The sequence below is a fragment of the Pistacia vera genome, unplaced genomic scaffold (genome assembly GCF_008641045.1).
Source record: "Pistacia vera cultivar Batoury unplaced genomic scaffold, PisVer_v2 Contig190, whole genome shotgun sequence".
Taxonomy (NCBI): Eukaryota; Viridiplantae; Streptophyta; class Magnoliopsida; order Sapindales; family Anacardiaceae; genus Pistacia; species Pistacia vera.
This window is the reverse complement of record NW_022195991.1, coordinates 1,133,636-1,161,176: the sequence shown is the minus strand read 5'-3', so window position 1 is coordinate 1,161,176 and position 27,541 is coordinate 1,133,636. Positions and strand designations below refer to the sequence as shown.

Sequence of the window (27,541 nt, the reverse complement as noted above, 5' to 3'; positions counted from 1 at the left end):
AATATTAATGAGAAAAGATAAATTTGAGATAACATAAATTTATGTCACCCTGTGCTATTCTGGGTTTTTTCAAACCAACAAAGCCCATGAAATTTTTTTTGGGGGGGGGGGGGGGAACGACCTTTTCCCACACAAGGTTTGGCAAAACGACAATTTCACACCCGCCCAGTTTCAAAATAACACTTTTCCCACCCTTCAAGTTTCAAAATGACACTTTCACACCCGCCCAGTTTCAAAATAACACTTTTCCCACCCTTCAAGTTTCAAAATGACATTTTCCCACCCACCGTTATGTTTAGTTAAGAAAATATGTTCTCTGACACAGTAAAAACAATGTAAAATCGAAAATACCCTTCTTTTATATTCTTTTCTTTCTTCTTCTCCACCTCTAATTCCGGTTGCGGTTTCGACTAATCGCAATTGCCTTCTCACCACTCACTTCTCACACAAATCCACACACAAAATCTCCACCTGGCCTTATCCAAATCAACACACAACATCATCACTCTTATCCAAATCAACACAAAACAACATCATCCAAATCAAAAAAATCAAAAAAAAAAAGGTCGGAATCTTCTAACCTTCTCACACCAATTAGCTGGAATCACACCCAACCACCACAATCTTCTCACTTTCTCACCCAAGATCCAAGTTTGAATTCGACTGGATGCGATTCTAGCCAAATCCCACCAGGCCGAGTGTGCTTCTGGCTGGAAAGCATCCGGCCAAATTCTAAGCATTCTTTAACCTTGTGTTAATCTTTCACTCCATTTGAAATCGATTCAAGCAAGTGGGATAATTTCGGTTTCAAAAATTCAACACCTGGATTTTTACCAGCATGATCTAAAAACGCAATCATTACGATAGAAGTGACAAGAAAATGAACGGCAGGAATATTGAGTGACAAAGTTGTTGCATGCGCCCATGACTGGAGAAAATCATAAATGACCAAATCGGGGTTGAGTTTTTTCAAGATTTGGTGGAAATCAGGTGCAACCATGTTAAGAGCTTTCTTGAGAGTGGGCATGAGTTGGAGTGATAGGCCTTTTTTTGGGGTGATAGTGAGGATGAAGGTCAGGTGAGGTGGAGGATTTTAGGGCGATGGGATGGGGTGGGGAAGAAAGTAAATGGGATTGAATTAGTTTATGTAAAATGACATAATTACCTTTAACAGTTTTATTAAATTACTATTATATCCTCCTTTAGTTAAACTTAACGGATGGATTTTAACATGGGTGGGAAAGTGTCGTTTTGAAACTAGATGGGTGGGAAAGTGTCGTTTTGGTAAACCTTGGGTGGGAAAAATCCTTCTCCCTTTTATTGGTTGCGGAGAAATTGATTTTTTATAATATTATTTATCAGTGGCTATTAGCTAGCCTTTAGCCATTGACTTTTTTTATTTTTTACGAGATTTACTTCTTCCAAAAATCTCAAGATCTACCTTAATTACTTACTTGTTTTCAATCACTTTTGCTTTGAAATTTTTGTCAAGAATGCGAACACCAAGAACACTTTTCAACCATCTTCTGTAAAAGGCCTCTGCCTTCAACTTTGACTATCATCACCGGCTTCACAAAACTATTAAGGATATAATTATAACAATTTTTTATTAATTATATTAAAACTTTTAGAGAAGGGTACTGATCCACTCTCGTCCTATCCTGCTTCCGCCATTGATTATTTAATTAAAATACAAATCCCCGGAGTTCTGACAATCCCAGCTCATCTGCATGCATATATGAATGAAAGAGCTGAATAAATACGCCACAATGAAAGAGAGAGCAACAGAGAGAGAGAGAGAACAAGAAGATATCAAGTTTCCAGCTAGGCATCGATTATCGATATAGCTTAATTTCCTTGAAGAAAATGGTGAGCTACAAGGCTGAAGTACCTTTGAGTCCGGCAGCTCAATTGTTCCATGCGCCGAGTTTCAACTGCTACATCATCGCGATTGTTGGGTGCAAAACTAGAGTTAATCCAAGTGTTATCAAAGAAGGATTGAAGAAGACTTTGATCAAACATCCTCGTTTCTCCAGCAAGCTGGTGAGTTTTCTTCTTTGTTAGTTTACTTATTGGTTACGTAACAATTTGAATAAACCATTCACAAGTTCCATTTTATTCTATGTTTGACTTTCAAATTATGAATAAACATTATAAAATTAATGTTTAAACGATCCTATTATTATGAATACTAGGATTCTCTAGAGATTTTCGGCAGATATTAATTATTATATGTATTACAAATAATTATTTGTTCTGAAAAGATATTTACCTTATTTTTCTGACTTTCTTCTCTTTTTTTATTATTAGTTTAATGTTATCTACTTTTGCACTTCTGTGCTGATCTTGATTATTTGATCTCATTCACTGTAAAATTCTATCGATCAAATAAATTTGTTGCTTTATTTATTTCATTCAATATATATATTATGTCAATCATGTTCGTAAACTATTAAATTTATCTTATTAGTCTGAAATATATTATACCATTCAGATCTAATGGTGTATATGAATCATCCTACAAAACAAAATTATATCAAGACGCTCTGGTGACCGCCTCTGACTCTGAGTAGAGAATTACCGTGTACCATAAATATGTCCATAAAAAATGTTCAGACTTAGAATAGTCTGTTTTTAATTTTTCTTTAGCAATTTGAGTAGAGTCTGAGTTTTCAATTTTTTTAGAATATTTTTTTTTTCTCATCATTAAGTTTTTATTTCTATGTTTGAAAAAAAAAAGGTCACAGAAGGAAGGAAAATGAAATGGAGTCAAACAATAGTAAATGTCGAAAACCATGTTATTGTTCCGGATATAGATTCAGAAATGGAAAATCCTGAACAATTTGTTGAAGACTACATCTCCCATATAACAACACAACCTCTGGATCTCTCAAAACCCTTATGGGAACTTCACATCCTGAATGTTAAAACCTCGGAGGCAGAAGCCATAGGAGTGTTTCGGATTCACCACTCAATTGGAGATGGAGCATCTCTCATTTCTCTTCTGCTTGCATGCACCAGAAAAACCTCTGACCCAGAAGCGCTGCCAAGTGTTCCAGTGCAGAAAAATGAAGGTTCAGGTGCTCCTGAACGGGGGATTTGGTGGTTGTTTTTGGCAATATGGTCAGGAATAATGTTAATTTGGAATAGCGTTGTGGATTTGATTATGTTTTCAGCAACAACGTTATTTTTGGAAGATACAAGGAATCCTCTGAAAGGTGGTCCTGGAGATGAGAATGCTCCCAAGCTGTTTGTTCACAGAATATTGAATTTGGATGACATTAAGCTTGTCAAGAATGCAATGAACATGGTATGCTTACTATTCCCTTTAACGTTAAAACCAGATAAAATTTTAATTATTTCGAAGTATTATATAATAAAAAAGAAAAAAAATACTTTTAATGCATTAATATAATCAATTTTTTTTGTCTTTTATGATCTTAATGTGTACCTTCTTAACGGCGCACATTATTAATATGTTATTTGTGCTTTAAGTGCCATATTAAAGCTAGCTTCACCATCGAAAATTTATGACCATGAAAATTGATTGTCATAGATGCCTGAAATGATCAGACAATCCAGAGTATTGGCAGCGAGCTCATCCCCTTTTATTGTTTCTATTCTTAATTTCCTTGCGCTTTTGTATCATTAAATTGTTATTAATTATCTGTTCTTGTTGTTTGATGTGGGTGAGTTAATTATTATTAGACCATCAACGATGTTATATTGGGAGTTACACAAGCTGCTCTCTCGCGGTATCTCAATCGGATCAACTGTCAGTTCTCTATCAAACCCTCTGATCTTTTTTTTTTTTTTTTAATTTCATATATATAATTATTAAATTAATTGACCAGCTACTGTATTTTACACTAAAATCCCAAGTAAACTATCCAAAACTTAGATGTATTAATTAATTACTTAACGAGTTTCTCCCTCAGCAGCTGAAACTGATGGAGAACACAAGTCAAGTAATCTTCCAAAAAACATCCGCCTTAGGGCATCTGTTCTTGTCAACCTCAGACCAACTACGGGTATCCAGGTGAATTATCTCTCTTGTTATGATAATATTTCTAATCAAAATCAATTAATACTAATAATAAAGAATAAAATTATCCCATGCCACTTCTCAAATATATGCTAGGTTATAGGTATTTTAGCGAAACTTCAGAAAAAATAAATAAAAATAATCTCTAGTTTATCTATAAGTATTAATATTAGTCTGTGTTTTATAAACTTATTTTTATCATAAAATTTATGATTTTTTTTTTTCTAAAACAGGCATTGGCTGATATGATGGAGAAGGGATCCAAGGGCGGGTGGGGAAATAGGATCGGATATGTTCTTCTTCCCTTCAAAATAGGTTTGCAAAATGACCCATTAGAGTATGTTCGTGGAGCTAAAGCCACAATCGATAGAAAGAAGCTCTCTCTTGAAGCTTTATGCACATTTTCAACTGCCAAGTTAGTACTCAAGGCATTTGGTTACAGGGTATGATAATGTATTATATATTCAAACATGTTCATCTCGAAATTAAATTTAAACTGCTTTAAGCATTGAACTAATTGTTAAATGCTTAAAATAGGTGGCTGCTGCTACGGCGGTGAGAGTTCTTTCAAACACTACAATGGCTTTCTCAAATGTGGTTGGCCCTTCAGAGGAAATTAGCTTTTATGGCCACCCAATCACTTATATTGCTCCAAGTGTTTATGGACATCCGCAGGTAAATACTCTCTGACAATAGATGGGATGGTCTCACGATTTCATTTTGTTGGCGCCCGTCAAACCTGCAAGATCAGTAATATTAGATTGACGGTTTTGCAGGCATTGACAATCCATTTCCAAAGCTATTTGAATAAGATGATCGTTGTTGTAGCTGTTGACCCAAATGTGATTCCGAATCCTCACCAACTTTGCGAGGATATTGATGAATCTCTCAATATCATCAAGAAAGCTTTTATAGAAAGAGAATTAACTAATCATACTGATGTTGTCTAATTAGTACTAATAGATTTTTGGATTGAACGTAATCAGATCAAGATTTGTGCCGTAAATTGTATTACCATTATATGAAGTATTTGATTTTGTAAGTCAAAAAGTGGTTCTCTTGGTTAAGCAGTACAAGAACTAAAACTGAAACGAGGCCGAAGCCTTATAGATGAAACTGGGCTACTTTGTTATACAGCCCAGCAAAATTAAAAGCCTTACAGATGCAATTTTTCTCAATTTAAAATTATATAATAAATAAAAAAAACCGTTGAAAATAAAATAGCAGAAATTTTATATTAACAGATGCAGAATATTGTTTTATGTTATTTTATATTACAGTGAGATAGTTGCTTGGTTGTAATATGTCATGGGTTGTTTTCTTTTTCAGGATTTTTTTTTTTTTTTTAATTGTGTTTTGAAATAATTTTTTTATTATTTTCAAAGAAAAAATAGAATAATTTTTATACATATGTGAGATTTATGTGTGTTAAGAATAAAATTTAATTTGTAAATAAAGAAGTAGTGCTGCTTTAGCTTGATAGTAAGAGCCAGTAGAACCACCCACTATTCTGGATACACAACTGGAGTTAACCAGTGCATAAATTTTTGTAGTCATTAAAATATGAAGCTTCTGAAACAGCCGGCAAAATGATTCATTTTGTAGGTGGGTTGATTACAGAGAAAACCAAGTGAATTGGTTGCTCTCTTTTTTCAAAGATTTTCTGTGATAATGACTTGTATTATGTCACATCCAAATAAGCACAAAAAGCTTGCATTCAATTGGAAAACAATTTATGAAGATTTGTTTCACAAATTGTGCTGCATTCATGTACTTCTAAGTACTTTTGTTATTCATAATAATCAGCCGGTCAGCCATTTTGCAGCAATATAAACAGATTGAATCATCTATCCTGGAAGCATTGCCATTTCTTAAACTATATATGAACAAGTACAATTCTTGGCTTCATTTATTCACAAACCTTATATACAATCCTACTCGCCGTCTTCGTTTACAGTAGGTTATTACAGAAAATAAGAGATCGCTACTTCTCAGAAGTTGGGAGGGGGTTCTTGTTTATTTGGCTGTCCACTAATTCTCTTTGCAGGCTTCACTACACTCATTCATTGCATTGCACTTCATCAAACTTAGCTATTCATTCCTATTCTTCTTCTTACCGAATAGTTATGAGTTATTGCCTCCTGGACATGTCTGGTTCTTCTGTCTTTGCAAACTCCACGAATTCTTGTGTGACTGTCTGCAAGAGCCTTCCTGCAAGCATACTGAAAAAGCATAAAAAGCTTTAGTAAGAGTCTTCCATAGAGTCCGTTGCCAGAAGCAACGCGAATTTATGTTGCTAGTTAAGAATAACATGTGCATACACATGCTAAAAGTTCGCATAGAATTGTGGGTTTGTAGTTTGTTTTTTGCCAAACAACATAATCTATGGAAAAAGCAAAAGCATAAGTATTACTAATCAATCTTACCTTGATTCTTCTGCCAAATTCCTCTTGTCTTTTATTTCTGTATCGGAAAGCTTTTCCCTGCGGTCCTCAGTAGGGCAGGTGGTGATCATCACAGGCTGTTCGTGAGGGGAGTGGATGAAGCTCAATTGTCATTACCAAGAGTCTGTCATAAAACTCAGTATCAAGACCCAGCCCCATCCTGTGGAAATGACCAAAACATCTAAACATTTCTCAGTCCATAGACTACTATGCAAAGCCAATACTGTGGGTCATGCCACATATGAGCAAGGAGAAACGAAGAGGCAACAATGAGCCATGTTGCCACAGCAAGACCTCTAATAAGGAGTATATGCCTAAGTGGTCTAGAATTTATAGAGGAAAAAGATTTAACCCCCCAACTCTGTCCGAGAAAATTAAAAAACCTATAAACAGAAGGGTCTATCCAGTGGTATTTTCATCTTCTTATATACACGGACCACACACAACCGTGGACTACAGATATATTCAGTTGGTTTCAAGTACTACTAGGTAGAGGCTTTAAATTGCTAAAGTCTAACTGGATTAGTCGTTATTTTTGGAGACATGATCAATATACTACAATGTTTATAGAAAAATAACCGTCAACCATTGTTCACTCAAAGAACTAAGTGCAACACCTTGATATCATCATTTGAAAAGTAAGTCTCGCAAAAAGACCCTCCCCATCTACCCCATCTAAGGTGACTTAAAGAAATGAGAAAATAAATCCAAAAAATGCAAATGCTTTAGGAAACCCACTGCCCAAACATGTAGAGTAAAATTATAGAAGCACATACGGGGAGAGAAAAGGTTAAAAACATTGCAAAATTAGTCTGACCTTTATGTCTCCTTCACTGAATGCTCTCCGCATGCCATAAACAGATCCAAAATCCATACCCGGAATCTCCAGAAAACTTGGTTTCATCATAGTCCCACGCACCCATTCCATTGAGGTTAAGCTTCCAGAGCTCACTTTTCTGAAATGGTATATCAGGAAGCAACTTGCTTTCTGAATTTGGTTTTCATCAGTCCTCATAACAGGAATTTTGACATCAAGGACCTCAGAAAATGGTGCATCATCACTCCTTTCGCCAAGATCCTTCTCCCCATCAGAGAAAACCTCACTCAAAAGCTGTTCATGTGATTGAGTCAATATTTGCAACCTTGAGTCCGTGGAGGATGACATCTTCACCAAGAGATCATTGAAATGCTGATGTCAGGATCTAGCTCCCCATGGTTCTTCCATGATTGGCTCTGGAGCTTGAATAATCCCCTTCGTCTCCCAGATCAAAGTCTAACATGGTGGGGATCTCGACATTGTTGCTCTACACAAGAACACAAAATTAAAAATCAGTAATTATTGCAGGAGATGCCACATAAGCTCTCTCATTAGAACACTTTACCAATGACTTAGTCACAATAGGATCTGAAATTATCGTGTACAAAACTTTAAGAATCGGAAACTGTAAATTAAACCGCTACTCCTAATATCACAAATCAAGCCAATGCTGAATTGACCAATCACAACATCATCATCCATACCATCTCATAACTGTCTTCTGAAACTAAATGGATAACAAATTAAGAATAAATTACCCATCAAATGTATGACACACTCAATCCACAAGTTCAAGAACAAAAATCTACAATTACCATCATAATTTTTTACACGACGATCATCAGCCCCACGCCACCAACGACATGCATCAATGTACATAATGAACCATAAGAGGTATTGGCAGTTTTTGTAATCTAGTTTATCAACTTTTTAGACCCTAATCAGATAGTCTGCTACTTCAACATTCATATTTTTACCAAAGCAATTCAATCCAACTTCAAAAGCACGCATCCCTTTAACTTGACCAAACTAAAAATACATTTAAAATATAAAAAACTAAATCTTTTCTGTCAAATATTCCGTATGACAATCTATTTCAACAAAAATTTCCATTATAACAACCACCAAAAAGAAAAAAAAAAAAAAGGAGTTTAGTTTAACTTAATCTCTGAGATACAATTCACTTTTACCTAATTTACCTAAAGTAAACATCTACATTACTTTTCATGGCAATTTGCAATTCTTCAACTTTCACAAAATACTTTCCAAAACAAAACTAAATAATAAAAGGCAAATGAACTTCTGTCTTCCTTTAGTCATAAAAAAAAAAAAAAAAAAAAAAAAAAAAAAAATTATACAAAAACAAAAGGTTTTGCTTTTCAAAGTGCTGTAAAAAAGCTAAAAACCAACTATACTACACCTCAAAAAGTTTAAAAGAACGGAAGAATCCTTGAAGAACACGGAACTTGGGACTGTGAAATCATTTCTAATTTTATTCTCACTTTTCTTTTTCTTTTTCATATTAATTGTATACCCTGTTTGGCTTCCAGAAAAATGTGCACAAGAAAAGCAGGATATTAAAAAAGCTTCGTTCTTTGAAAAAACCCATAGAGCTATATCCACAAACGTTTAAAATTCTATAATATTTCGAAGAATTAGAGAAAATAACAGACAATCAAATCTAAACAAAATTGAATCTTGATGATCAAAAACTAAACTTTGCAACACCAACTCAGTAGTAAACCAAATGTAATTTGCATTCTGATTTTGCTCCATTTTCAAAGAAAGAAAACAAGAGTACATAAAACTACAAACACAAAATTGAAAACAAGTGAAACAAAATGCAGATCACTTGAATTAAAGAGAGAAGACAGGAGAAAAAGAAAAAGAGGGAGAGGGAAGAGACCAAAGAGAATTGGTTATATGATTACAATATTCTCAAGTTGCTGAAAATCTTGAGAAAAATTTTGCTGTAGGGGAAGAAAAGGCCGGTTTCTGCATACATTTCTGGAGGGAAAGCAAAATGGTGAAAGAAGAAAAGAGGAATGGAAGCGAAAACGAGAGAGGCAGAAAAATGTGAAGTAGAGAGTAGAGAGAGAGAGAGAAAAAGAGTAGGTCTGATCTCGATATGGGACTTTGAAGGAGAGAGAATTATATATATAATATTAATTTTAAATTTAATTATATAAATTTAATTTAATTTTTTATTAATTGAATAAAATCATGTATATGTCATATTAGCATACCCGCATACCGCCCTATAGGAGCCCTTGTTTATGGCGGTGGGAACTGTGAAATATCGTTATTTTAATTTAAATTACGTATTTTACTTTTGTGTTTATTTTTTGGGTCATTTATACTATTCAACAATTTAAATTATTTATTTAATTTGATTGTATAAAGTTCAAGTACAATTTTTGTTTATGAAAAGAAGGAATACGATAAAAATATGTTGGATGAAAAAGAGTTAGTGTCTTCAAAAATAGTTTTTAATACAATTGTGTAAAATCAAAAACTAATTAAACAGTCATTTTCATAATTTTTAATATTTATATTCACAATTAATTAAAATATAAATATATCAATTGATTCCATTTTGAACATTATTTTAAATTACAAATAAATAAACCCTAATATCTGTTAATTAGATATTAAGTTGAAGTTAACCTTTATTTTTTGGAGTCGACCTTGATTTATATGAATTTTTATTTGTTGAAAGACAATGCAAAGGGACAATAAATAAAATATGTATTGCATCATTGAATTTTGTGGGTGTTAATCAGACGAGATCATAGTTTATGATGTAACAAAAAATAAATATTTGTCCTATGCTATATAATAAATTTTATAAATCAAGGTTGGGATCCCCTTGATTAAGAATAAAATTACTATTAAAACTCATAAATCTCCAAATCATCTGTGTATTTAAGCTGAATATGAAAATTTTGAAGTAAGAATAACAATTAACATTGAAAGATTAAAGTAATAAATAAAAATTATAATTAGAGTAATAAAAAGAAGAAGAAAAGTGAAAAGAAGACAAGATATAATAAGGACAAAGTGTAAAAGGACATGATAAAATTGTGAGTGTCCCCATGTCTCTTATCATGCTCATTATTTTATATGTTTTATTTTTTTTATTTATGCAAATTGCACAGTGTAATGCACCCACTCTCTTGTCATCTTTGCCTTTTGTGGCCTACACTGTTAATGCATCATCTTTCACATGTCATTCTTTACCCCCTCACGCTCCTTTTCGCGCGTCACCCTCCCTTCTCATGCATCTTCATGGTAACTTCCCTTTATTATTTATTGTTTCTTTTTGCCCTTTAAACTTCATCATATATTATTATTACCCTAAAATACTGATTGACCAACACAATCATACATTAATAACGACTATCCTTAACGTTTTTTATTTGATGATTGAGTTTGAATTTTATACTAAAAATCTCTAAATACGAGATGTATCGTTGATACATAAAAAACTTTAAGAGTTTTTTTTTTTTTTTTTTCCTAAATACATCTACGATTATAAAAGATCCGATAAAATTTTATTTACCCGTAACCAACCCTTAGTTTTGGTGGTGGGGTAAAGATCAAAGCCAATATTTGTGGTTAGGAGTTTGGCACAATTTAATTCATTATAAGCATAATCTGTAATGATGATAAGTGAATAAAGACGGAGAATAACGGTGAGATTGGAGGAAGGATATATGAAGCAAAAGCAACAATTATGTTGTCTAAGTTTGTTTGGTTCTATTATAAAAGGTAATTTTATCAAGATTGTAAATTTAAGTTTAATGAGATGATATTATTCTGGTCTTCACCTTTGATAATCATTGGATCAAATATTTATTTTTTAAATATTAATTAATATTTTGTTTTTAATAAATTATGAGGATGACTTCACCAATGAAATTGTAGATTTAATCATACAAATTAATTCTAAATTAATCTCCACTAAGCATGATTATTGCTCTTTCGGCAGCTTAAATATTCCACTAATTTTACCTGAAATTATTATGGTTTGAAATAATTTATTAACTTTAAATGTGATTATAAAATTAACATTATAGAGATTTTAAGGTTGACCTCCTGCGTTTCTCAGGTACATTGAATTGTGATTCGACAAAATTAATTAAAAAATAATAGACTTAAAGATAGAAAGATTAGACCTTAACCAACTTGATCACTTCCCATAATTTGACTGCAATTTGCAAGTGCCTAATGATTAATTTGGATCCATCATGATTTGATTTAGCTTTCAAATTTATTATTAATTTAATCATTAGATCTAATTAACATTAATAGAATTAGTTAAGATAATATACTTTTAAGCTTGATTTCTTTTGTTGACCCCTAATGTTCCACCACGGTACTTGTTTTTTAAATAATAAAACCCTTTAAGTAATTTCCTTTCAATCAACATAACACACTAATATTTTTAGCATTATTATATATTATTGACCAGGGTATTCGGGTCACTTACGTACACCTCAACTAATCTCCAAGACGCTAACTATCAGCCGGTAGAGCTCTAGTATCTACCCCCTTAGCAACCGAGAGAACTAAACTTAAAACCTCTTCATAATACACCCAAGTTAGTATCGATCACCGGCACTTAGACAGTGTAGCTTTTAGTAAATATTTTCATATTAAAACTTTTCCCCCCAAATAATGGTTTAATGACTTTTCTACCCATAGACTTTTAAAATATCATTTACTACTCTAAAATTTATATTCCTTTCCGATTTCATGCATCATTCGACCCCATACCACCATCATTCTTTTTATCATCATTCACCAAACCCCCAAACCCTACTCCTCCAACCTGCCACGCAATGATTAGTGATTAGAGTTTGGACAGTCCCTCCCAAGTCAAATTCTGATAATCTCACCACCAAAATCCACATTCCACCACCAAGAGTCTCGACTTCTCTTAAAAAGTCTAATGGTTGGATCAATTCGCTCTATTCACCATGAATATAAATTTGGATAGTAAAATAGAATTTTAAAAGTTTATGGTGAAAAATCATTAACAATTATTGGGTGGAAAAAAGTCTTTAACTCTATTTTCACTTCTTTAAAGTTGAGTTATTAATGCATTTGAATGTGTCAACGGTAGATTTCAAAGTCTTACCCTAAATTTTCATATTTGATAATGTTATCTTATTTGATATTATAACTTTTGGTGAGACCTTAGAAATGAAAGGTAATTTATTAAAGTTTACAAAAATTAATATATAAATCAAGAACACAAAGTTGTTATATATAATATATATATTTTTGAAATTTGTTTTTACAGTGAGTTATTATTAACTGAAAAATAGTATATCCGGTGGATAAACTTGGGGTATTGCTAAAGAGACTCATGGAGAGCGACCCCTCAACTACCTTATAATAATGGACTTCCCAAATATCTTTTGCTTCCCCAAAGTCGACATTGTTATGATACTATCAGCAATTACTGCTCATAAAGATCTTTGTGGATTTGTCTGACATAGAATTTAACTGAACTTTTCATTTTTAAAAACAGAGATCTTATGAAACACATTGAAATTCTTTTAAAACAATTTTCAGATATAGTCTAAACTTCGTGTAAAATTAGAAAATGATATCGTTTTATCAGTTTTCTACAACTTTTACTCATTATCACCTAAACCCTCCAATAATACTAGCCGGTGAGCCTTATAGGTGTCTTTAGTTACTTAAACCCTCTTATCACAGTGTCCTGTCGGTGAGCCTTATAGATGTCTTTAGTATTACCTAACTTTCATCACGGTGTCCTTGTCGGTGAGCCTTATAGATGTCTTTAGTATTACTCAACCCTCTTATCATAGGTGTCCTTTGTCGGTGAGCCTTATCTAATTCCAAGGCCTTTAACACATTGACAATCTATAACTTGGAAAGACAAAGCATGGTCTTGCATAGGGGAAAATAACACTAAAGATCACAACTCAAGAACATACATGTACCTCTTATAATCTTTTTTCAAGTATAAATAGAAGATACACCCGAAAGAGAACTCAATTTTAGTAAGTTTGTCGGTGAATATTGAAAGCAAAAAAATTCTCTTATTTCAATTGTAAACAATGCATGTACCTCCAGAATCAATACCCTAGTCCCTAGTGAAATATTGTGATTTGAGCGGTAAAAATGGCATGCTAAAATACACCCTTATTGGCTTCTTGTTAACGCTTTTTTCGCTCATTTGCAAGTATTGAAGTTTTTGTCGCCAGCCCATGCTTGTCTTTTCACCTTGCCTAAGCTTGTGTTTTTGAAACTCGGCCTGACCTGATTGGTTAAACGACGAACTGAGACCCGAGACCTTCTCTGGGTGGTTACCCTTCCACTGTTTCAAAATCCCTAACCTGACCTCGCTACTTCGAGCCACTTTCTGGCGCCCCCTGCCCCTCCTAACTCCCACCACCCTCACCTAACTGCCACACCACCCCTTGTCTATAACGGCCAGAACTAGTGGCCAAAACATCAAGCCTTGTGTGTGTCGACAAAGAGAAGCAAATGACTGTCGCCAGCAAGGGAAACAACCTAGAAAACAAACCCTTAAGCACCAAATCAATTAAAAAAATTATCAATCAAAACCAATTCGCTATAAAAATCAACCCAATCAAGAATATACACGATCATGGCTGGCAACGAGAGGCTACCAAGTGTGGTTAAAAATTTTTAAAGTGGAGCCGATGGTTCAAGTGGTGGTGTCGGATTGAATTTGACCATCGGAATCACCGAAATTTGACCTAGAAAAGCAATCCTAAGTGTCAATAAAATCAGGGTGTGTTTCTGATTTCAAACCTGAAGACTTATGTGTATTTTCAAGGGTGTTTTGCTAGATTTCATACTGCTGGATCATCAATATACTGCCAATCAGACCGGTCAACCCAGCGCAAGACCCAACCCTTTGGCAAGGTGACACTCAGGTCGAGTATCAGAACACGGTCCAGCGCAATTTGAACAACTCAATTCTAACTCAATTATAGTTATCGATCCGCCACCCAAAACAAGATCAACATTACTTAAAAGACTTTGCGTCCTTGTAATTGCAAGACAATTTTCTTCTAATTCCTTAAAACTACACTTTATTGTGTTAAAAAAAACTGTTTTTAAACGAAATAAAATTCAAAGTATGATTTTGTTTTCATTTCATTAACAAGATTTACAAAACATAATCCAACCAGATTTTCCCCTTTTCTTCTTTAATATTGAAGAGATACCAAAAAAAAGAAAAAAAAAAAGGTGAATAATAAAGAGAAGGAAACTGAAATGAAATTTCTTTCAATCCAAATCAAACCCAGCAATGCCTGGGTGGTGGTCACCTTCATTCCGCAGGTCGTAATCTGTTTTTATCTAAACCTCAGATTATTTTTTATATCAAACCCTACTATCACAGTTTAGAATTTTCTGGTTCACACTCAAACTTGATTAATAAAATTTTCAATTTTGTTTTCCGTAGTAAAACCCTAATTATAAAAAAAAATTAAAAATTAATTAATAGGTAGATCTGTGTTTATATGAGATATCAAATATAATGATGCGTTTAGTTGAATATTCGGAATTTTACATAACCTGTATTAAAGAGTTAAAATAATAAATAATTAAACTTATAAATTTTAGAACACATTTGGAAGGTGAAATCAAATCACGAAAAAAAAAAAGAATAATGACATAGCTTTAGAATGTAGCTTTGATGGTGATGGATAATCCCGTTAATACAATAATTGAAGCTTAAATAATAAAACTTTTTAATTAGATGAAATAAAATAAACAAGCGGTTCGTTCCTATCCCTTTCCCGAAATTTGGAACTTCTGCCTGAATTCAAAAGGTGTCATGAGATGTAAACCAAATAACAATAAATAATAGAAAGATATTTTAGCTGTAAAATTAATTAAAGTAAGAGAAAGACACAGATTCTGTCTTCCAATTTGATCAAAATTATCAATTCCTTTTTAAATGTGGTGAGCCCTATTCTCTCACATGCAAACTGGACTTTTTTTTTTTTTTTGCATTTTTGTATAAAGCATTCGACATCTCTTACGATAAGCAAAATAAATAAGAAAATTGACTTGTTATATAAACTTTTTTTCTTCTGGAACTTAGTTCTAAAAGGAAATTTCATTCATCCATGTTTCGTTTTCTTTTGGAGGAGCTAGCAAAACTTATTAATTATGAACTAATTAAATTAGATATTGACAATAAAATTAGGTGATCAATATCCAATCAAGTTTCGAAAACTATGATATACCTTCTAAAATTTTAAAAAAGAATAACCCTTGTAAAAGTATTAAACTCTTTTGTAAACATATTAAAAAGTTCAAAATTATTAGAACATTTGAGAGAGAAGTTTTTTTCTTCTCTACTGATCTCTATTATTCTGTCATCAGCATAACGGATAAAATTATATCTAATATTTCATATAAAATTTATATATGGTAAAGAGAGGATTTTTTAACAAACCCTTACACTGATATATAGTCAGTGCAATAAATATTTTTCATAGAGAATATTGTTGAAAACCATATTTAAGCATAAAAACTTGTTTCTTTTCTTCGAGTTTGGTTGGTTCACGCACTGGTTCATCAAATTCAACAAAGGACAATTGTGATAAGACTTGTCCTTTGGAATATCAATTCTGGTGTTCCTTGTAATTATATAACATTTTTTGGACCTTTATCACTATAAAATCTTAAAATCATTTAATTCTCAGACGGGCAATTTCAGTAGCATATTAGATTAATTATTCGAAAGATTAATCTTTTTACCCACTTTGGAATTTAATAAATTCTCATAGATTAATTAAAAAAAAATTATTAATAGCTAATAATGAAGGTCAAATGGTTGAAGTTTGAAAGAAAAAGGAAGGAATATGGAGTTTGGCTGTAAGTAAAAAAAGTTTATGGAGAATTTCAACCAAAGTGTTTTAAAAAGCAAGGTGTATGCCACTTTAGGCATTTAGAAATAAGGGGCGGAACTGTACATTTTGGGACAGCTACATATAATACAGACCTTAAATTCCCACATCGGGAAAAAGAAATTGTAAAAGGAACCTAAAAATAATTAAACTTTAAGTACCGGTTCCATTTTGGATGTCTATGTCTAGGGTGGTAAAATTTGACCAATTAGAGGCTTCCATGTGGTGCCATTTTGGTCTCAACACTTGGCGTATTAAGCCGCAATTTCTCTGCAGTGGACCTTAGCGGACAAGAATGATTGATTGTCCTTGCTTATTATGCCCTTCGAAGCTGTGGTCCACAATAAGAAACGTGCTTATTTGGGATTTTGTTTTCAGTTATTTACCGTGTGAAATTTCTTCATAAAAAGATGGATCAATTTTTCTTATAATGACAGTTCTTGGTATTTTATTAGGTTTTTCCCTATCACTAGAAACTGAACGACATCCACCATGCAAGATCAACACCACATAGCTGTTTCCTGCTTGTCGTCTACTTAATTCGACGCGATTTAAAGCATCACAAAACCATATTAATTGCAAACTTCAAATCAATTAATACGCTCTCAAATTTTTTTTGGTTGATGTGATTTTTTTCTTAAAATAGTTTGGACAATAATGAGTGGTTAGACTGTTTAATATAAAAACTTACATATGTAAGAGCTTGAAGGAGAAGAAGTGTGGCAAATAGAGAATCCATATTGATAATTGGGTTGACTTAAGAGAAAATTGTCATTGAAGTTCTGTTAATGGGAGTAGAGATGGCACCCTAATTATGCTTCTTAATAACAAATTAGTGCTTTTCTGCCAGCTAATTAAATTATTTGTCATGAGAATCCCCATGACAGAATAATATGTCAAATCGTAATAGTTTACTGCATCCGTAACCTCGAGAAACATGCTCTAAATCAATGCACAAAAACCAGAATTTTAGTGGAGAAATGGGGCCATTTATGATGAAGCAGAGTAATTTTTTTTTTTTTTTTTTTCAGTAACAAAGAAAACTTCCCGAAACATTTCTTACCAAATATTATGAAGCAGAATAATCCTTAAAGAAAAGCTCACTACATTGGTGGGTAACTTGGTTGTAGGACATCAGAAATTGGAAATTGTGAGAAAATGGACAAAGTGTGAAAGAGATAGGGGCTTTGAATTGAAAAACAGCTGGAGTGGATTGTCGGGTAGTGGGTTTTTGTCTTGTTGCGAAATTATAATGCGAATTGCTTTGAGGAAATGGGACCCTTTTGCACCCCTTTACATGGCCGAATCTTGAAAGAACTTTTTGGATTCTTTTGGGATGTTAACATTCAAATGATGTGAGACTAACAAATGCTTCTATTCTAACTAGTTGACATTCAGTCATTCACATTCACAACACTAGTTCAATTCACTTTAACCTAGTGCCATCTTTTGTTGCATTCAAACTTGATTCTACCTTTTATTTTTTTGTTATTTTAATATTTCTAATATAATTTCATAATTGCGCTTAGTGAATATCTTTTGGGTGTGTTTGGTTGGGGGTAATCCCCTGTTACTGAAGTAATTTTATCTTATATTACTTAATTATCACATTTGGTTGTTAAGAAATATAAGATTCGGTTAATCTTTCAAAAGCAATAGGAATTACTTTTGGTTATATAGGAGATAATCTGATTACCTTCATTTTCTTATGTATTTTAAGATTATTTTATAATCTTACTTTTGTTATAATTTTACCTTTAACTATTAATTTTTTTTGAAAATAATGCCCTTATTTTGAAAACAATTTACAAATATATTAATGGACTATTTTATTCTTATATACAAAATTGTTAGGATATAAATACCCTTGAACTTGAACAAAATTACCTAAGACTGGTGGTCGAATCTGACCAGAACGGAGCACGACTGACCGAATGTGGTCGAAAATGGCTAGATCTACAGCTTCTAGCCATTAACGACGACCAGATCTCTAGCCGTCGTCAATGAACAACGGCCAGATTTATGGTCGTCAATAGAGCCAATTCTGGCAATAGATTTGGCCATTTTTAGCCACTTCTGGCAATAAATCTGGCCATTTCCGGTTAAATCCATAATGGATCTGGCCGAAAATGGTCGGTCGTGCGCTGTTCCGACCACTGTTGTCGCAAACAGCGGTGGTGGCAAGCGGCTAACAATGGCTTGGGGTGGGTGGACGTGATTTGGTTAGAAACTAAACTTTTTTGTGGCTGTGGTGTTTTACCAAAATCTCAAATGTAGGAACTTAAAAGTAATGATTCAAAAAATAATAATTTTAATAATATTATATTAATATCTATAAAGAAGGGCAATTTAATAATTTACATAACATGTCCACCGATTTATTCCTCCCAATCAAATATATCAATAAAGCATACTCACCAATTTATTTCAACTAACCAAATACATTTCCCTAAGCATTCATGGTAATCTTCAAGGTAATTTATCTTTCTATTAATATAACATTCCTAGTAATACAATATTCCCTGAACCAAACACACTCTTACTTCAGTAACGGTGTATTTGGTTCCCATTACTCCAATAATGACATCTTATATTATTGTCATTATCATGTTTGATTGTAAAATAAAATAAAAAATCGATAATCCTTCAGTACCAATATCAATCACTGTAGATTATGTATGGGTAATCTGAATACTACCCCTTTCTTAAGTGTTCTAAGATTACTTGGTAATCTTAACTTTGTTACAATTTTTTCTTAATTAATAATTTTATATATTATTAATAATAATATTAAAAAAGAAGGGTATTTCAATAAAAGGCTTCTCCCAGAATTCTTTTTTTTTTTTTCTCCCAACCAAACTATTAATTATTTATACCCACCAATTTATTTTAATCTAACCAAGCATATTTAATATAACATTCTCAATAATCTTCAAAGTAATCTATCTTCTCATTAATATAACATTCCTAGTTATACAACATTTTCTTAACCAAACGCCCCCTTAAAAGGAAATATTAACATTTTATTGATGTTATAAAAGAGGAAAAAGGAAAATAGGATTTTGATATTCAATATACAGTGCATGATTAAAAATTTAACTATGTAAACTTTAATTTAATGCTATCTTTATTAGCATTCAAACTTCATTTTACCTTCAATTTTTATTATTTTCAATCTAATTTCGTATTAAGGTGGTCTTAATGTGTGATTTAAAGATATTTATAAATGATATAATCATAATTTTTGTTTTTAAGCGAGTTTAAGCTGATACCCTTTAAGGGAAACGTCAACGTTTCATTGATGCTATAAATTAAAGAGGAAAAAGAAATAGAATTTTGATATTCAATATACGGTTCATGAACAGTTACAGATGTTCACATATTCTAAGGTCTTATATATTATTGAGACAAAGAATTGTGAAATTTTCGCGTGAGTCATGATCAAATTAAAAGTGATTACCTCTACTCTTGTGGTCGAATGACAAACATTTTAACTATTAGCGTTAGTTATATTCAGAGAGTCTTGTGTTTAAGTCGTAAGAGAGGTACAATAACATTTGTGCAATTATTTTGGTCTATTGGGTTTATAAGGTGTTTCGTGGTTCTGAGGATTAAACAGACTACAATGTGAGCCTAAATACTTCAGATGCCCTAAAAAAAAAAAAAAATTTAAAATTTAAAAGTGATTAGAGATTAATTTAAATAATGGAATCCCTAAAGTCGAAGTGATGTTAGATGCATGAAGGTCCTAATTTCTCGCACTTCTTCATAGTTTTGTAATAGAAAGGCTACTTTGATTTGGAAATTCATAGTCTTACCAAAATTAATCTAAAATTGTATCCCATTTGACAATTTAAAGGAATCATATCATTTATAATTAAATTAAAATTTATTGTCCAATATTTCCTACAAGTATCAAGTGTCAATCTATATTTTCAGTAGAGTTTAATAATTGATTCTATCCTATCTACTTTAAATTTTTTATGCATAAAACTTTACAAACATATATATATATATATATATATTAAAAAAAAAAAAAAAACCCTAAATAAGTAGTCCAATTGTGTTTGTGCATGAAGTTGTTCACAAAAAGAAATGGGATTTATTGGTTGATTTTTTTTTTTAGCTTTTGAGCATCATTTAAAACAAGACAAGATTTGAAGGAAGAGGCTGTGTGTGAGTGGGAGTCAATTTCATTTCATTCAAGTAAATTTAATAATTGTAATATTTACACAGGTGGGTCCATTTGTCTGTATTCTATATTTCATCATTCCAACCTAACATAAATAAACTCTATGTAATCAACAAAAGAGACATGTGTAAATCACGTATAGGGACATTTATTTTTCTTAATTTTCATATACCTCCTCCTCCTTTTCAGTGACGAAATCATAAAATTATGTTTCGGGGACCAAAGTGTAATGTTTAAATGTTTAATGAATGATGGGAAATCAAAATATAAGATTTTATTTAAAAAAGTTGGACATTATATTGTTTTTTATTTTAGATGATTTAACACTAATCAATTATCATTTAATCTTATTTAATCATTGTAAAAATATTAATCAATTAATGATTTAACACTTGCGATCTAAAATTTAGGATACAAACTTGATATTGACTGAGTTTGTGGTATTATTATGTTATATGACCATAATTTATGAAAATCCAAGTATTAATTATTAATGGGCATGTTTTGTGAATAAATATCCAACATTAAATCATATTATCAATCTCATCAGGAGAATTCTATAAGATTGATGATAGATTTAGTGATTTTCTAATACAATATAAGTGGCTGCAACTGCAAGTGGACGAGCAGCAAATTGAATTTGGCATACATAAATAGATACATGCAGGCATCCTATATGGATCAACGTTAATTTCTCAAATGCATCATATATAATTTGTTTGTTTCCACTTTTATCTTGAAAATGAAATATGAATTTGTCTTCTTCCTCAAAACAGTGTGAATTGGTTGTTCTCTATAAAGCTTGCCCTAATTTACATTACATGCAGTACAACAAAAATTAAGCCATAGATGAGAATTACTTTCGACCATTCATTTAGAATATATCTGGCGTTTTTGGCCATATCTATGGCCATCGATTTGGCTGGAAATGGCCAGATTGGCACACGGTTGACCAAATTTGATTTATCGTGTGCTCTTCCGGCTACTGCTGTCTACGGTAGTCTTAAGTGACATGTAATTTGTTTTAAATATAAATGCATTATTGTCCAAATTTTTTATTAAAAAAGGATAAAATTATAACAAAATTAACATTATCGAATAATTTTAAAATACGTAAAAAAAATAGAGGTAGCCATATTACTACCTATATAACCAATAACAATTACTATTGGTTTTGGAAGATTTATACAGTAAAACTTCTCTATAGTAATAATGGGGGGACTAACTAATTTTATTATTATAAGGAAGTTATAACTTAATAGAGGTATAGTTACAAAAATTTAATATTTCATGTTTCAGTAGTATAATATTAAGATTTGAATTCATGTTTTAATAGTATTAAGGTTTTAATTCAATGCTTTAATTGCTTACTTTTGAAACGGATAGAAGATCGTGTCTTGGAACCAACAAAGATAAGTGTCATTGATGAAATTGTAAAGGCAGTTGTTGCATAGTTAATTGATGTAAAGCTACAGATAATTGCTAATTGTTTTAAGCATTACAAAATTATGATCCCTCGATGTCGATGAATTGCAAGTTACAAATGAAGTGAATGAGGAGAATCAAAGAGTCATTGTAAAATTAAATAATTAGATTCAACAACTTTAATATACTAATCGAATGGATATTAATGTCTTTCTCAATTATCCAAATGAGCAACAAGTCGTGTATGTTTTAACTGAAGAAAAAATCATTGTTACAATTAGAGAATAAAAGAAAGAAAATAATCATAAAGATGATAGTGCAGAAATATAAAAGATTTCGTGCCAAGAAACTTAAATATACTTGAGAAGTTAAAAATATTTTGGCTTCAACAAGAAGATGTCCATGCTAACGAGTAATGTACTCGCAAAGCAAAAGATATAGTAACAACTCTAGCGTATAAATTATTGTCTCAAACAATTTTAGATAAGTATTTTAGTTCATCTTAAACCTTTAATATAATATAACATATTTTTTTTTTATAATATACAAGTAATTATTACTATGTGGAAGCAACTTTTCTTAAGACGAAAATTAAAAAAATTATAACTTATTACAATATGGAGTTTAGTTTTATTAATAACTATCCCAAATAAAGAATAAATTTTTTTATGATTATGTAAAGTTTATTTCTATATAAAGTATCACTATAGAGAGATTTTACTGTATTACTTGATAATCAAATGTAATAATTGCCTTAGTAATAAAGATACCCTTAACCAAACAACCCCTTAATGATTTTCTTGAAAACTTTAAATATTTCTTGAAAAAATCCAATGCCTGTCAAAAAACTCTCTAAAATATATTAAAAAACCCCTCTAAATAAGGGGATATTCAATCATTTTCGAAAATAATTCAAACGTCAAAGACTTAGCAATCTCGGATGGATTCACCCAAAATAAGGATTAATTACAAAAATAAGGATTAATTACAAAAATCTCCCTTAAGTACAACTAAATAACAAAATCCCCCTATGATTAAATAATTTAAGCTAGCTCCGAGAATTAGAAGTGTCGGTAAAATAGTAAATGACAAACTCTTTTTCATTTGTTAAAGATTTTAAACAGTTTTTGGTCATCTCTTTGAGTTGGAACCAATTAGAAATAAATTGATGAAGTGATTATCATTTTCTTAACGAAAATGACAAAATAAGTAGGAAGGATTAAGCATTTAATTGGACATAGACAGAACTGGGGTCGGTCCATTGAAGGTGAAATCCACTTGTACTTATAATACAAACTTTAGGTGCAAGTTGCCTGCCATTTCCAATTTATCAAAATTAATAATGTCCACCATATTATATATTATGATAATTATAATAAAACCAAGATTGAATATGCATTCTCTTGTTTAGTCATGTCCTTTCCCCAATTTTGCATGGTGACTTCTTGTCGTTTCTGCCATGTCAATATAAATACCCTTGAACTTGAACAAAATTACCTAAGACGGTGGTCGAATCTGAACAGAACGGAGCACGACTGACCGAATGTGGGCGAAAATGGCTGATCTACAGCTTCTAGCCATTAACGAAGACCAGATCTCTAGCCGTCGTCAATGAACAACGCAGATTTATGGTGTCAATAGAGCCAATTCTGGCAATAGATTTGGCCATTTTTAGCCACTTCTGCACAAAATCTGGCCATTTCCGGTTAAATCCATAATGGATCTGGCCGAAAATGGTCGGTCGTGCGCTGTTCCGACCACTGTTGTCGCAAACAGCGGTGGTGGCAAGCGGCTAACAATGGCTTGGGGTGGGTGGACGTGATTGGTTAGAAACTAAACTTTTTGTGGCTGTGGTGTTTTACCAAAACTCAAAGTAGGAACTTAAAAGTAATGATTCAAAAATAATAATTTTAATAATATTATATTAATATCTATAAAGAAGGGCAATTTAATAATTTACATAACATGTCACCCGATTTATTCCTCCAATCAAATATATCATAAAGCATACTCACCAATTTATTTCAACTAAACCAAATACATTTCCCTAAGCATCATGGTAATCTTCAAGGTAATTTATCTTTCTTTAATATAACATTCTAGTAATACATATTCCCTGAACCAAACACACTCTACTTCATAACGGTGTATTGGTCCATATCCAATAATGACATCTTATTATTGTCATTATCATGTTTGATTGTAAAATAAAATAAAAAAATCGATAACTCAGTACCAATATCAATCACTGTAGATTAGTATGGGTAATCTGAATACTACCCCTTTCTTAAGTGTTCTAAGATTACTGGAATCTTAACTTTGTTACAATTTTTTCTTAATATAATTTAATATTAATAATAATATAAAAAAGAAGGGTATTTCAATAAAAGGTTCTCCCAGAATTCTTTTTTTTTTTTTCTCCCAACAAACTATTATTATTTATACCCACCAATTTATTAATCTAACCAACATATTAATATAACATTCTCAAAACTTCAAAGTAATCTATCTTCTCATTAATTAACATTCCTAGTTATACAACATTTCTTAACCAAACGCCCCTTAAAAGGAAATATTAACATTTTAGATGTTATAAAAGAGGAAAAAGGAAAATAGGATTTTGTATTCAATATACAGTGCATGATTAAAATTAACTATGTAAACTTTAATTTAATGCTATTTATTAGCATCAAACTTATTTTACCTTCAATTTATTATTTTCAATCTAATTTCGTATTAAGGTGGTCTTAATGTGTGATTTAAATATTTATAAATGTATAATCATAATTTTTGTTTTTAAGCGAGTTAAGCTGATACCCTTTAGGGAAACGTCAACGTTTCATTGATGTATAAATTAAAGAGGAAAAAGAAATAGAATTTTGATATTCAATATACGGTTCATGAACAGTTACAGATGTTCACATATTCTAAGGTCTTATATATTATTGAGACAAAGATTATGAAATTTTCGCGTGAGTCATGATCAAATTAAAAGTGATTACCTCTACTCTTGTGGCGAATGACAAACATTTTAACTATTAGCGTTAGTTATATTCAGAGAGTCTTGTGTTTAAGTCGTAGAGAGTACGTACATACATTTGTGCAATTATTTGGTCATTGGGTTTATAAGGTGTTTCGTGGTTTGAGGAAAACAGACTACAATGTGAGCCTAAATACTTCAGATGCCCTAAAAAAAAAAAAAATTTAAAATTTAAAAGTGATTAGAGATTAATTTAAATAATGGAATCCCTAAATCAAAGTGATGGTAGATGCATGAAGATCCTTATTCTCACACTTCTTCATAGTTTTGTAATAGAAAGGCTACTTGATTGGAAATTCATAGTCTTACCAAAATTAATCTAAAATTGTATCCCATTTGACAATTTAAAGGAATCATAATTTATAATTAATAAAATTTATTGTCCAATATTTCCTACAAGTATCAAGTGTCAATCTATATTTTCAGTAGGTTTAATAATTGATTCTATCCTATCTACTTTAAATTTTTTATGCATAAAACTTCACAAACAATATATATTAAAAAAAAAAAAAAAAAAAAAAAACCTAAACAAGTAGTCCAATTGTGTTTGTGCATGAAGTTGTTCACAAAAAGAAATGGGATTTATTGGTTGAATTTTTTTTAGCTTTTGAGCATCATTTAAAAAAGACAAGATTTGAAGGAAGAGGGCTGTGTGTGAGTGGGAGTCAATTTCATTAAGTAAATTAATAATTGCAATATTTACACAGGTGGGTCCATTTGTCTGTATTCTATATTTCATCATTCCAACCTAACATATATAAACTCTATAATCAACAAAAGAGACAGTGTGAAATCACGTATAGGACATTTATTTTTCTTATTTTCATATACCTCCTCCTCTTTTCAGTGACGAAATCATAAAATTATGTTTCGGGGACCAAAGTGTATGTTTAAATGTTTAATGAATGATGGGAAATCAAAATATAAGATTTTATTTAAAAAAGTTGGACATTATATTGTTTTTTATTTTAGATGATGTAACACTAATCAATTATCATTTAATCTATTATCATTGTAAAATATTAATCAATTAGTGATTTAACATTGCGTCTACATCATATAAAATTTAATATATGGTAAAAAAGGAATTTTTTACCAAATCCTTACACATGATATATGTCAGTGCAATAAATAATTTTATCATAGAGAATATTAGTTGAAAACCATATTTTAAGTACTAAAAACTTGTTTCTTTTCGTTCGAGTTTGGTTGGTTCACGCACTTTGGTTCAATCAAATTAAACAAAGGACAAATTGTGATAAGACTTGTCTCATTTGGAATATCAAATTGCTGGTGTCCTTGTAATTTATATAAACAGTTTTTTGGACCCTTATATCACTATAAAATCATTTTAAGTTATCAGACGGGCAATTTCAGTAGCAATATTAGATTTAATTATTCAAAAGATTAATAGCTTTTTACCCACTTTGGAATTTAAATAATTAATCTCATAGATTAATTAAAAAAATGAATTAATAGCTTAATAATGAAGGTCAAATGAGGTTGAAGTTTGAAAGAAAATAGGAAGGAATATGGAGTTTGGCTGTAAAGTAAAAAAAGTTTATGGAGAATTTCAACCAAAGTGTTTTAAAAAGAAAAAGGTGTATGCCACTTTAGGCATTTAGAAATAAGGATTGGAAATGTACATTTTGGGACAGCTACATATAATACAGAACCTTAAATTCCCACATCAGGAAAAAGAAATTGTAAAAGGAACCTATAAAAATAATTAAAACTTTTTAAGTACACAAGTTCCATTTTGGATGTCTATGTCTAGGGTGGTAAAATTTGACCAATTAGAGGCTTCCATGTGGTGCCATTTTGGTCTCAACACTTGGCGTATTAAGCCGCAATTTCTCTGCAGTGGACTTTAGCAGACAAAGAATGATAATTTGTCCTTGCTTATTATGCCCTTCGAAGCTGTGGTCCACAATAAGAAACGTGCTTATTTTGGATTTTGTTTTTCATTAATGTTACCGTGAAAATTTCTTCATAAAAAGATGGATCAATTTTGTTCATTATAATGACAGTTTCTTGGTATTTTATTAGGTTTTTTCCCTATCACTAGAAACATGAACGACATCCAGCCATGCAAGATCAACACCAGCATAGCTGTTTCTTGCATTGTCGTCTGCCTAATTCGACGCGATTTAAAGCATCAGCAAAACGTGATGATTGCAACATCAAATTTGGCGGTTTTCCCATAGCGTCCTTGCCTTAAAAAATTAACGATGCGTTAGGTTATGTCTATATTGATATCGTAGTCTAGAGCTCTCAAAATTTTTTTGGTTGATGGTGATTTTTTCTTTAAAATTATTTTCGAAAAATAATGGAAGTGGTTAGACTGTTTAATATAAAAACTTACATAATGTGAAAGAGCTTGAAGGGAGAAGAGTGGATGGCAAATATGAGAATTCCATATTGATAATTGGGTTGACTTAAGAGAAAATTTTCAATTGAAGTTCTGTTAATGGAGAAGATGGCACCTAATTAATGGCTTCTTAATTAACAAATTAAGTGCTTTTCCTGCTAATCTTGGACTTCCAGCTAATTAAATTATTTGTCATGAGAATCCCCATGACAGAATAATATGTCAAATCGTAATAGTTTACTGCATCCGTAACCTCGAGAAACATGCTCTAAATCAA

General features: G+C 31.5%; 1 protein-coding gene across 2 annotated transcripts; it reads left to right on the top strand.

The window, feature by feature from the left end:
* Nucleotides 1–1,641: 1,641 nt before the first annotated feature.
* Nucleotides 1,642–5,068, top strand: LOC116127261 (O-acyltransferase WSD1-like). Of its 2 annotated transcripts, none has more exons than XM_031412904.1 (7): nucleotides 1,642–2,043; nucleotides 2,741–3,310; nucleotides 3,709–3,775; nucleotides 3,942–4,039; nucleotides 4,279–4,488; nucleotides 4,583–4,720; nucleotides 4,822–5,068. In XM_031412904.1, the coding sequence occupies exons 1-7, from the start codon at nucleotides 1,867–1,869 to the stop codon at nucleotides 4,993–4,995; spliced, it is 1,434 nt and encodes a 477-aa protein (XP_031268764.1). In that variant the 5' UTR covers nucleotides 1,642–1,866; the 3' UTR covers nucleotides 4,996–5,068. The 2 variants fall into 2 exon arrangements, with proteins under 2 accessions (XP_031268764.1, XP_031268763.1); XM_031412903.1 differs by having other exon boundaries at nucleotides 3,939–4,039.
* The last annotated feature ends 22,473 nt before the right edge of the window (nucleotides 5,069–27,541 follow it).

Excerpts from the sequence above, each read along its gene's own strand:
- LOC116127261 (XM_031412903.1), top strand. The coding sequence starts at position 1,867 with ATGGTGAGCTACAAGGCTGAAGTACCTTTGAGTCCGGCAGCTCAATTG. Across the intron at positions 3,311-3,708 it reads TCAAGAATGCAATGAACATG|ACCATCAACGATGTTATATT; the intron begins GTATGCTTACTA and ends AATTATTATTAG. Across the intron at positions 4,489-4,582 it reads TCAAGGCATTTGGTTACAGG|GTGGCTGCTGCTACGGCGGT; the intron begins GTATGATAATGT and ends TGCTTAAAATAG.